Source organism: Triticum aestivum, chromosome 3A, assembly GCF_018294505.1.
Source record: "Triticum aestivum cultivar Chinese Spring chromosome 3A, IWGSC CS RefSeq v2.1, whole genome shotgun sequence".
Classification (NCBI taxonomy): Eukaryota; Viridiplantae; Streptophyta; class Magnoliopsida; order Poales; family Poaceae; genus Triticum; species Triticum aestivum.
Genome location: NC_057800.1, coordinates 549900191 through 549912924, shown reverse-complemented (window position 1 = coordinate 549912924; position 12734 = coordinate 549900191). Strand labels below are relative to the sequence as shown.

The 12734-nt window shown below is 46.5% G+C and overlaps 1 protein-coding gene across 1 annotated transcript; it reads left to right on the top strand.

Annotated features, from left to right (window-relative positions):
• The first annotated feature begins 8396 nt into the window (after positions 1-8396).
• LOC123062152 (chorismate mutase 1, chloroplastic) lies at positions 8397-11884 on the top strand. Its single transcript, XM_044485519.1, has 6 exons — positions 8397-8830; positions 9949-10168; positions 10248-10334; positions 10700-10843; positions 11105-11197; positions 11322-11884. Exons 1-6 carry the CDS (start codon positions 8658-8660, stop codon positions 11556-11558), a joined length of 954 nt encoding a protein of 317 aa, XP_044341454.1. The 5' UTR covers positions 8397-8657; the 3' UTR covers positions 11559-11884.
• The last annotated feature ends 850 nt before the right edge of the window (positions 11885-12734 follow it).

Here is a 12734-nt window from a genome sequence, read left to right as displayed (position 1 = left end):
AACGGCGAGTTGCATCATTGCAGTGTGTCAGGAGCATTTCAACGTTGTGTGTCTCCTGAAGAAGGCCGTGAAATTTTGCGTGAGATCCACGCAGGAGATTGTGGTCACCACGCCGGTTCAAAATCTCTGGTGGCTAAAGCTTTTCGCCATGGCTTCTATTGGTTAACTGCTCATGCTGATGCAGAGGATCTGGTCAGACGATGTGATGGTTGCCAAAAGTTCTCAAGACGTGCTCATGTACCAGCTCAAGAATTGAGAATGATTCCAATTACTTGGCCGTTTGCGACTTGGGGGCTGGATATGGTTGGGCCTTTCAAAAGGTCCAAAGATAAGAAGACCCACCTCCTGGTGGCGGTTGATAAGTTTACAAAGTGGGTGGAGGCAGAACCTGTTAGCAAGTGTGATGCGGCCATGGCGGTTCAGTTCATTAAAAAAGTGATTTTCCGGTTTGGCTTTCCACACAGTATCATCACAGATAATAGTACCAATTTGTCCAAAAGTGCCATGAAGGAGTTCTGCGAACGGGAGCACATCCGGCTCGACGTTTCATCAGTGGCACACCCACAGTCCAATGGTCAAGCAGAAGGAGCTAATCAAGAGATCTTGAGAGGTATCAAGCCCCGGCTCATGGTTCCTTTGCAGAGAACGTCGGGTTGTTGGGTAGAAGAATTACCATCTGTGTTATGGAGTATCAATACAACACCCAATAGGTCAACAGGATACACACCGTTCTTCATAGTTTATGGAGCGGAGGCGGTTCTTCCCAGTGATATCCGTCATGATTCACCTCGTGTGACGGCTTATATTGAAGTGGACAACGAGACAACACGGCAAGATGCTTTGGACCGGTTGGATGAAGAGCGTGACATAGCAGCCGCCCGATCGGCGATTTACCAACAGGATCTTCGTCGTTATCACAGTCACCGAGTTAGAACCAGAACCTTCCAGGAAGGAGATTTGGTGCTTCGGCTCATCCAAGATCAGACTGATATGCATAAGTTATCCCCACCTTGGGAGAGGCCTTTCGTGGTCAGCAAGAATCTGCACAACGGGTCATACTATCTGATCGATATTCGAGAGCATAAGGACTCACGTACATCAGAGGAGGAGACCAACAGGCCGTGGAACATAGCTCATCTTCGGCCTTATTATACCTGAGCCATTGGTTCTACTTATGTACATATTACAACGATGTATATATTATGATTAAATATAATAAATCGGAACCTCAGCTAAAGCGGGGTATCTGTTCTTTTACATCATGTGTGGTTACACGGAGTTGTTCTAAAGCGGCCTCCGGTTTACCCCTTGAGTTCGCTTTTTCAAAGCATCATGTTATATCACTTGGAGGTTTGGTCGTGTCCGAACCAATACCATACCTCTTGATAGGCGAGAGCCACCAGATCACTTGGGGACTTGGTCACGTCTGAACCAGTCATGCGTCTTGATCGGCCTAAGGCCACAGAATCACTTGGGGGCTTGGCCGAACCCGAACCATTGCCATGCCACTTGGTCGGCATAAATGCCACGGTTTCATTTGGGGACCTGGCTGACTAGAACCATAGTTACACCTAACGGGAGCTTGGTCGTGTTCGGCCATGGTAACGCCATTTGATCAGCTCAAATAAACCTTTTTTGCAAACGGTTTTGTCATTGCTTTTGCTTCACACTTTTCTTTGCAAGATACTTTTTTCTTTTTTATTGCGTTTTTTTAAAACTGACAAAGTTTTCAACCGATCAATTGACGGAACACAGTTCACGTCAATCCGGAGACTATTTGCCCGGTTTGATCCTTGTTGTTAACATCCTTTTATGGAGTAACACGGTGTTTATTATAACCGGCACGGTTTACATGGTAAACCAGCGTCATATATATACAGGAGCTGTTATCTCCTCCAACAGTGTGGGTTTGCAAAACTCCACTTCAAGATTGGCCAAGCCAACTTCACGCTCAACGATGGCAGGTATTATGTATCTCAAAAATTTGGTCATATACTTAATTTTTTTGGATGTTTTGACTTCATATATGCAGACATCATATTCCGCCTAACGGTACAACCGCGGTGGCACTTGAAGAGTTTCTTATTGCAGAAAGTGCTTTGGAAAGTTCATCACCACAGGAAGAACAAATTATGCACGAAGGCATATCAACATCAAAAGTATCAGCTAGCCTATTACAAGGCAACACGGTGCCCATAATAATATCATTGTTTTTCGCAAAGGAGAGGCAGTTTTAAAAACGGCTTCCGGTTCAAGCTTGGTCACCAGCCTGGCCTGATGGTTGTGGGTCATCCTGCGCCGCTTCAGCCTCCGTTTCTCTACCCAGTGGCTGGAAATCAACAGTTGTCCAGTCGATTCCCATTAATGCTTGAAAAACAGCTTCATCATGGATCAGCAATGACGGGTCAATATCGGGAGCGTAAGTATGCTTACGGATTGGAGGGGTCAGATTTTTCGATTCATGGATTGGTGCAGCTATTCGCTTGTTCTGATTGTCATATTGGGCTTGATAATGAGACAAGTCTGCTTCTTTAGCCAATTGACAAGCTAGCGGACGTACCTCCCGGTTTATTGCTCGCAGATCCGCTTCACCAAACTCTGACCCGTCTTCCTTCAAGCTGGGATAGCCCTGAGCCGCTTCAATAGGATCAAAATCCGGCACCCAGGCTTTTCCCCGGATTAAGGCATTGACCGCACCGGTTCGAGCAGCAGATTTCTTCAGCTCTTCAACCCGAGCAGGAAGCACCGACAGTTTCATCAGAGTGTCTTGAATCAAAGTGGGCACCGGTTTGTTATGGGATGCGATACAGATGATCCGCTGGGCACCAGTATACAATTGTTCAACCAATGTATAGGCGGCTTTCAGTTTCTTCCGCACATCTGACCCCAAGTGACCAATGCGTGTCCCTGAAATACCATAAAGGGTTAATAAACCGGCAACTCTGTAAGAAGGCAGAGTCAATTCAGAAGTTAAACTGGCTTACCAAAGATAGCTGTAGTCATGGCATGCACGTGCCGCTTTATGCTGGTCAGTTCATCCGCCACTGGTTTTAGTGCAGCCTCGGCATCCTCTGCTCGTTTGATTAAAGCGGACTTTTCAGTGGCCCAATCCGCCCGCTTCTTCTTGAAGCTCTCCTTAAGTTGTTCCATGGCGCTTAAAGCGTTGGCTAATTCCTCTTTTGCTTTGGAGGTTTCAGCTTGTTGGGTTTTTAGGTTTTCTTGGAGATTGGCGACTTGGCTTTCTTTCGTCTTCAGCTCCGCCTGCATGCAGACAGTTATATGCTTCAACAAAACGGTACAAGGATTGAAGTACCAACCACATAACAAGTTATGCACTTAGCACTTGGGGGCTAATGCATATTCGATCTTCATCTTTCAATTGCTTACAAAGTCCCAAGATCAATACAAGTATTCAACTTGGCACTTGGGGGCTAATGGCTATTTGCTCGTATATATATTCTGATGCGGCAATCTCAATTACTTAAAGTACCGGTTTAACTACGTTAAGTTGAACCGGCCCTTGGGGGCTACATCGGCGAATTTCAAAGTATTAAGATTTATATTAGTAAGTCCCGGTTTGAAAGAAGATTACAAACCGGCCCTTGGGGGCTAGGAGAGTCAGCAAGTATTGAAGCATACAAGCAGGAAAGAGCATATGGAAGTTACCTCGTATTTATCCTTCATCATATTAACCAGACTGGCTTCATAGTCACGGCTGGTATACAGCCGGTTCAGGTAGCCGGAATGGATATCTTGGGCGTTCAGAGCAGCGTAATTTGCCAGATCAGCATTCCACTTGCCTTTACCAAAGGCAGCAAATTCTTCCTTGGCGGAATGTTTGGACAAAGCAACAGGATTGCTTGGCTCGGTATGGCCAGTGCCAGTAATGACAACCTCATCCTCCTGAGTATCGCCGGTTTACACTGTGGCTGTTGGCTTGTCAGTAGGTTTTGCTGGACCGGTGGATCTCTCAATTCGGATGGAGCCTGTGGGCTGATTGACAGGACCTGAGGCATCAGTAGGTCTCTCTTCAGCAATAAGATCGTCGTCTTGCTGCGGTGGATCGTTGGGTATATCCTCAGGAATAGCCGCTTCAAGATCGGGTGTTTTGCCTGGCTCAAGAACGACATCTTCTTCGGCCGCTTTGTCCAGGCGGGCCTTCTTGCTTGGCCTAGGTTTGGCCCTGAAAAGAATAACAAAATCAAATACAGCATATGTTCTAAGGCGATGTGCTGCAAATATCATAATAAGTATAGCTTACCCAAGCACCGTTTTGAGCGGTGGCAGCTGAGTAGCTGATGACTCGCCAAAAGATGAGTGGGAAGTAACCTGGTAATCGGAGTCACATGGATTAAGAGGTTGACGAAAGCAGCCCGCTTTAGGACAATCACTGACAAGCAAATTAGAGACCTATGAACGGTGTTTCCGAACCGGGCTGTTCGGTAAACCGGCGGAGATAACTACCTGGCCGCTATGCCGGGTTGTGCGACGAGCTTCGTGCTGTTGGGTCTTCATAAGAAATTTGGGATCCAAATAAGCAAGAGGATGAGAACATTTAACTTTTCGGTTTGCCTGACAGATTTTTAGCGAAGGCAAAGGTTCTGAATCGGAAGAGAGAATAATTACCTCTGCAGCATCAGCGTGGCTGGCTTCAGCATCATCCTGACAAATATCATCATCAATAAGACGCATGAAAAATAAGCCAAGTGAGTCAAGCTCTACCTCAAGGTCCGGATTATCCACATCATCATCAGGGGCCGGATTAGAAGATGCAGTAGTTCTTTTCCTGTGGGCAGTCTTCTTTACAGCTTTAGTCTTTTGCCGGGTTGCTCTTTCTGGTTTGTCTGGTTTTTCTGGTTTCTCCTGCGGCAATTTCTTGCTCCAGAACGAGTCATTGCCCTGATTACACAGACACTGATATTAAACAATGACCAGATATATCAATAACAGATTCAGCAAAAGGAAAAATCAAGGTCTTACAGCTGGCGGTTTGTTGGTGGCACAGAAGGGAAGCATGCCGTTTTTAGCACAGATATGTTCCGGTTCATTCAGCATCTTATTCCCAGCCTCTGTGATTTCTTCATCGATGAGCTGGATTTTGGAATGTCGCAGTGGGTCATCAACACTGCCGGTATACTCGCACATCAAACCGGAGCGCTGACTAAGGGGCAGTATGCTCCATGATATCTTACAGCGAGCGAGATCAACCCCTATTAAACTGTTGGCCATAAAGGCTCTGAGCTTCGATAGTTGAGGAGCATATTTGCTTCTCTCCTGGGCAGTCAATCTTTGCGGAAAAGGGTGTGTATTGCTGAGCCGCTCCGGACGAAAGCCAGGCAAGGGATTCTCACCAGCAGGAGAGGTGTCTTTGCAATAGAACCATGTCTGATTCCACTCTTTGGGGTGGTTGTGCAGTTTGGCGTGAGGGTATGTGACCTCTTTCCTTTTCTGGATCGCCACGCCACCCAACTTCGTATTGGAGCCGTCAGTAAACTCAGTACGGCGGTTTAGATGGAAAAGGTCTCTGAACAATTTCACTGTGGGCTCCTCTTAAAAGAACGCCTCACAGAGCACTTGGAAGTGACACATATTTGTAACAGAATTGGGCCCAGTGTCTTGTGGATGGAGTTGGAAATCGGCCAAAACATCCCGGTAAAATTTAGAACCGGGCGGCTTAAAGCCCCGAGCTAAGTGATCTACGAAAACAACAACCTCTCCTTCTTGAGGAGTGGGAGGGCATTCTTTGCCAGGAGCCCTCCAATGGATGGTATCTTTGCTGCCTAAAGCGCCGATCAAGACTAGATCGTCCAGCTGAGGCTCTGTGATGCGAGAAGGAACCCAATTGCACTCATATACTTGCTTGGCCATGATGGAATCTACAAGGTAGAAGATCCCGGTTCAAAAATGCATTTGATCAAGGTACATTGGTATGTGCAATGTTAAACCGGAGACAGGACTATCTGAACCGGAGTTTTATGAAGCAACAACATCTGGCGGTTCAACAAGGGGACTAATGGTATATACCGGTTTGGCAATTTTTTTCTACAAGGTTAAACCGCCTGGTTTAAACATTGAAGCAGATGAGTAAGTTTATAGAAACAGATTTCGTAAGATTTCTCTACAGCGATGGATCTGAAGCAAGTTCAGAAAAAAAGATAAATATTCAGAGGTCCAAAAGGAGCAGTACCGAATCAATGAGCAAGACGTACATACAGATCTATGGTTTTGAGATGTGTAAGTGAAGGCGAAGGGTAAATAGCTACCATTGCACAGAATAAAGATTTGCGGAGTCATCTAAAGATCTATCGTATGAGCAAGAGGCAGACGATGAACACTGAAGAACTGTGAAACCCTAGGTCAGATCTGCGGGGGAAAGGATAGAAGATTTACCGGAGCTGAGGAAGACGCGGAAGGTTGCCGTGATGCTCTGGTGCGCCCAGGTTGATGCAGCGGCCAAGGTTGAGGCAGAGGTCGACGGCGGCGGCGTAGCTCCGAGGCTGGCGACGCGAGGAAGACGAAGAAGAAAGGCACGAAGGGGAGAAAAGAAATGACCCTTCGGTCCTATTTATAAGGCGAAAGAACAGGTATCAGGCGCGACAATCAAGGGGTCACGAAACAGAGCTGTCGCCTTGATTTCCGCAGATCTATTAAACAAAGAAGCATAATGGATAGCTTCGTTATGACAGGTGACGTCACTCCGGTTTACAGCAATCAGAGAAGATGACATCAAGGCGGTTTACCAATTTATGAGAAGATGTTGAAGATGAAGCTTTTGTTAAAGGATTGACATGAACCCGTTCAAATCAATTTGGGGCCTAATGTTGGGGATATTACTACTGGGCGTAAACCGGCCTATCTGAGCCGGGTCAACTTCATCAGTAGTTCCAGAGTGATAAAGCCCAAGAAGGCGGATGAGGGCCTAAGGCCCGTAGCCGGTTCAAGACTTGTAGCTATAAACCGGGATTTGTATATAAACTTGTACTGTAAGTTAGGAATAAGGAGAGACCAACCCGAAATACGAATATCGACCGGTGTTAGGACTCTGTGAGCCGACGGGTGTCACCCGTGTATATAAGGGGACGACCCGGCGGCGGTTCAGAGAGAGACAACAACTCGAGACATAGGCGAAGCTTGTTGGCTCCCTAGTCATCGAAACCCCATCAATTCCATCACAACTAGACGTAGGCTTTACCTTCATCGAAGGGGCCGAACTAGTATAAACTCTCTTGCGTCCCTGTGTCCGCTTTAACCCCTTCAAGCTAACCCGCCACGATGCCTCCACGACTAAGTCCTTTCTCTAGGACATATGCCGTGACAAAGCCACGACAGATACCGTCACCCAGATAATACCCTTTGTCGTAGGTGTGGCTGTTGACAGTAAAGTTCACTGATGGGCTGTTTTCGTACCTTGGCAAACTGTCGAACAGCTTGCGGGCGTCGAAGAAGGAGACGGCCGGCGAGGGGAGACGCGGCGCCCACAGACCAGCTAGCTGCCCGGTCGGCGTCCGACGAGGGTGACGGCGTCCGACGAGCGTGTCGGTCGTCTGTGGCTGGGGCGGCGAGGCGGCTGGGCGTGGGGGAAACAGCAGCAGGGAACCAGCTTGCTCCCCGGCGTCCAAACGGCGGCGGCGGGCGACTGGGGGCAGGGGCGGCGTTGCTGGGCGGATGTGGAGGCGGCGGCAGCTGGAAGAGTCGCCGGCAAAATGGGCGGCGGCGTCGGTGACGAAGGAGCCGGGGGCGAGGGTTGCTTGTTGGCTGGGGGAGGGAAGGCTAATGTGCCACAAACGAGCGGGCCCGGGGATAGGAGTAGGCGAGCAAGCGCGCGCCCGTCGCGTGTCCGCGTCGACGCAAATCAGGCTAAAAAATGGGCCGGGAATGGGTCGCCCGCGGACGAAAAACGGACGCGCGTCCGTTTGGGTAGGCGCGTTGGGCCGTTACTTTTGTCCGCACCGACCCAAATGGACGCAGACGAACAAAATGGGTCGCCCTATTGGAGTTGCTCTAACTTTCTCAAAAAAAAAATATTGGAGTTGCTCTAAACGTGCATTTCACGTACATTATTACTAGTCATGTAAAACATACAATCACCAGCAATAAAAATAGGAACTTTTCCCCCACCAAATACGTACAATGCTTATTGGTGACCAACCCCGTGTCATCTCGCCTCGGCTAAAGACTTGGAGACAACCCCTCTCAATAAAAATGGGAACCTTTTCCCCATCGGACACATACAATGTTTATTGACGATCAATCCCGCGTCATCTCACCTCGGCCAAAAATTTAGGACGATCCCTTTTCAATAAAAATAGAAATTTTTTTCTATCAAACATCTACAATATTTATTGGGTGACCAACCCCACGCCACAGGTTCGGTCAAGGGACGACCACTTACAGAGAAGGAACCCTCACGACAGGCCGACCTACCGCGCCGGGCCTCCGCCCCCCTCCTCACCCTCCCGCCTCTCCCTCGTACGGTCGGTCCTACTCCTACCTACTTCGCTCCCCCAACCATCTCGCTCCTCTCCCTCTCTCTTTCACACGCACCCACCTCCCCTGCTCCTTTCCTTCCAGCCCGGCACGCCTGATTCTGAAATCCAAATCCAGAGATCCCAATTCCACTTTCCAGGCTGCAGCGGAGGGCCGGGGCGCGGTCGGCCATGGAGTTTAAGGTGGCATCGAAGGCGGCCGCGTTGCCCGCGGCCTGGCACGGCACGAGCCAGGGAGCGCAGGGCCGGAGCAGCGTCGCCTTTGGATCGGCGTGGAGGAAGGCGTCGTCGCGGCCGGCGCGGGCGCTGTTCGCTGCAACTAACAACTCCGCGCCGGTGGCCAGGTATGGCTTCATGTTATGCTTACCGACATTGATTCCCCCGTTTCTTTTGCTTTGCTTACGGATACGGATGTTTCCGTGTTGGGGGTTGGTGATTTGGTGTATTCATTCTGGGATTGGTTGTGTTGTTTTCAGTTACAAGTATTTGAATTGTGAAATATTCAGTCCGGTTGCGCTGTTTTCAGTAGTCTGTCGTTGCTTCGATATGAAGTTAATGATTGAGTTATTCCAAGCTCTTTTTTTATGTACTCTAGTTTGACTCGAGATCTCAATAGTAGAGAGTTGAATAGTTGATTATGTTGTCCCTTCTGCTTAAACCATCAACTTCTTGTCGGTGTAAGAGTTAACTTCGAAACATAGCATGTGACCTGGATTGTAGCCTTATAGGGGTTGTGTTTGTTCTTTTCTGTCTTGTTATTTTTTCAAATTATGTTTAATCATGCAATGATGCAAATTATTGCAGCATCTTTTTTACTTCCACCGAAATAGTTCATTAATATTTGATGACTTGACCACATGTCTTCAAGTCATACTGAAAGACCAAAAATTGGTGAATGATTAACTTTGACTAGGGCATGCCTGTAATATCTTAGTGGCTAAGGTTCACCTAATTGTGGTGAGACTTTCTGCAATCGTATGTGCAAGTGCAACCTTGAGCAGAGCATTGAATTATAGCACTATGAATGGATTAACCTGGTTCTGATAACTTTGACTTATAGTTTTGATAACTAAGGCCTACTTGTAATGTCTTAGTGACTAAGGCTCACCTAATTGTTGTGAGACTTTCTGCAAAGGTATGTGCAAGTGCAACCTTGAGCAGAGCATTGAATTATAGCACTATGAATGAATTAACCTGGTTCTAATAACTTTGACTTATAGTTCTGATAACTAAGGCCTGCTTGTAATGTCTTAGTGACTAAGGCTCACCTAATTGTGGTGAGACTTTCTGCAAACGTATGTGCAAGTGCAACCTTGAGCAGAGCATTGAATTATAGCACTATGAATGGATTAACCTGGTTCTGAGAACTTTGACTTATAGCTATGATACTTCTGCAAAAAAATGTTTGTTTTGTTTTACTGCAAGGAACTGATAACTTTTCTTAATGGTACACTTCTTCTAGGGTGGAGAAACAGAGGATAGATCAAAGTCAAATACTGACCTTGGACAGTGTCAGAACTTCGTTGATTAGACTAGAAGACAGCATCATATTCGGTCTCTTGGAGAGAGCACAGTATTGTTATAATGCTGATACATATGATAGCAATTCTTTCCATGTGGATGGATTTGGCGGCTCTTTGGTTGAATTCATGGTTAGAGAAACTGAAAAGCTACATGCAAAGGTGGAGCATCCTTGCAATTAGAAATATAATTGATTACGGCATTGCCTAGAAAATACATATGCTGATCTTTCTTATGTAGGTTGGGAGATACAAGAGCCCAGATGAGCACCCATTCTTTCCAGAAGATCTGCCTGAGACACTGTTGCCGCCTATCCAGTATCCAACGGTAATGCAAATTTCAAGTTTTCTTGGGTGTCAAATGCTTCCCTTGTAGGCCTGTAGATATTTTTTGTCAATGTAGGAAAACATGGTCCTGGAATTGCCAACTAGCATATTCAGGGTTTTGACATCGGTGCATGAACGATTGAACAATACCGTGCTTCTGTTTTCCATTGTTACTTGTTAGCAACTAGCATTCATTTCAGTTTCATTAAAAGCTCTGACTATCCATCTGGAGCCTGAAACATCTGTCAATATTGATTGTGGAATATTATCATCTATTGAAAGACTCGTATTTCTAGTAGATCACTGTGTTTTTCTTGTTGATGCAATTTTGGATGGATTCTTATGTTGTCTTTATTATTTTCATAGGTTCTGCATCCTATTGCTGATTCCATTAATATCAACAAAGAGATTTGGAAAATGTACTTTGATGAAGTTCTTCCAAGGCTAGTGAAAGAAGGAAGTGATGGAAATTCTGGATCCAGTGCTCTTTGCGACACGACCTGCTTGCAGGTACTACACTAGATCAATACTGCTGGTCTTTGAGCCGGACAGCTAATTGTTGCAAATCATTTTTACTATGCCATAACATTCATTCACTGAAAATAAGCCTTGTTATTACCATTGTTTGCAAGATTTTGTACTGTCGTAATTTTATTATATGTCAGTTCCATATGACTAAGCTGAGGTTCACTAGAGGTTCCTGCAACTAAGCATTTCTTTGGGAAGTACATTTTGCTCATCTGTCTTTTCCACCACTGTTCTGTAATTCAGGCACTCTCTAAGAGAATCCACTATGGAAAGTTTGTGGCAGAGGCCAAGTTTCAAGAGTCCCCTGAAGATTACACTCCTGCAATAAAAGCTCAGGTCAGTGCTCTATGTTACAATGAGGGGTAACACTGTCATACTTCTCTTCCGCTTACATTGTTTCAAATGGACTGCAATTTGATCCCATTGTGGAAACAACCAATTTGTCGGGCGGCCATTGCAGGACGGCGCTCAACTAATGCAGCTCCTCACCTACGAGACGGTCGAGCGTGCGATCGAACATCGGGTGGAAACCAAGGCCAAGATATTTGGACAGGAGGTGAACATAGGAGCTGAAGCCAAGGGCATGGCGCCTGTGTACAAGATCAGGCCCAGCCTGGTCGCTGGACTGTACAGCAACAGGATCATGCCGCTGACCAAGGACGTCCAGATAGCATACTTGCTAAGGAGGCTGGACTGAGCGCTGACAAATGTGCAGCGCAGTGCCTGCTCCATCATCCGATTTTCTTGCGTCATCAAAGAATAAACGGGGCAGGGAACGGCCATAGGCATATTCATATTGAGACTCAACTTGGAGGAACATATTTGAGACGTTTATTGTTTCACCTATATAGATTTTTGTATCACAAGAGCAAGAGGAGCCACCGTGTGGTGGGACTGTGGCACATGATCATTTCTATTGCTGTTGGTGTTTTGCAAAGCTTTGAATCTTAGAGCAGCTCTAGCTGATTCTGTAAAACCTCAGCCTGTATAATGGTTTTAAGGACGATCGGTCAAGTTTGTAGAGAGGTTGGCGGCAAAATCAGTTTTTTTTTTTCATTTTTGAGGTGAGCAAAATCAAATTCAGCATAACATGTTCGGCCTACTTTGCCTGCGGTGTGGGACCCACCTGGTGGGGGTTAGAGAGCTGGGCGGCAGCACAAGCGAGCATGGAGGTTTTACGGAGTGTTTGTGACTTGTTAACATTTTTGCTCTAAGTTGTCTTTGTGACTCTAAATATGTAGGCCGGAGGTGGAGGCATATGGAACACCCTCCAAGATATATAGCAATGAAGATGTATCTAGTGAATCCCATAGGGCTGATTTTTGCAGTATGCGCTCAGTTCTCCATATAAGCGGTTATTATCAAGTATCGAGTCTGGGTAATTTCAAGAAATCTGTTCTTTTAAGGGAATTTTGGGGAATATGCTAGTTTTTCTAGGACTTCCGCGTGTTTCATCAATCACAAATATAGTGATGCGCCCACACACGGAACCAACCAGAAAGACCAAGGAAGAACATGTGTTTGCAGAATTTTGCGCAAAACCTCTCCAAGAAAATAAAATTACATTCAAGACCATAGAATTTTCGGCAACTGCCATCATCACCGATAACCATCATCAAATTCGAAGGAAAACCATAGCCTAGAAGGGCGTTGTGAGCCGATGAAGAAGCCTGTCGAGCGTAAGGCCTTTATCGTTGTGGCGTGTCGGCGGGGATCATCCCCATCCTCCTCAAATTCTGGAGGTAATGTTAGCGTCGATGTCGCCGAGGTTGAGCACCAGATCCCCCGCAATCAAGCCTACTGTGGATTATTAAACATCAAATCTTCGAGTTTTGGCACAACATCGGTCCTATATGTGCTTCTTTGGAACCGA

Bases quoted from the DNA above. Each gene is read 5' to 3' on its own strand.
- LOC123062152 (XM_044485519.1), top strand. From the start codon at position 8,658: ATGGAGTTTAAGGTGGCATCGAAGGCGGCCGCGTTGCCCGCGGCCTGG. The intron at 8,831-9,948 runs GTATGGCTTCAT...CACTTCTTCTAG, and splicing joins AACTCCGCGCCGGTGGCCAG to GGTGGAGAAACAGAGGATAG. The intron at 10,169-10,247 runs GTGGAGCATCCT...TTTCTTATGTAG, and splicing joins CTGAAAAGCTACATGCAAAG to GTTGGGAGATACAAGAGCCC.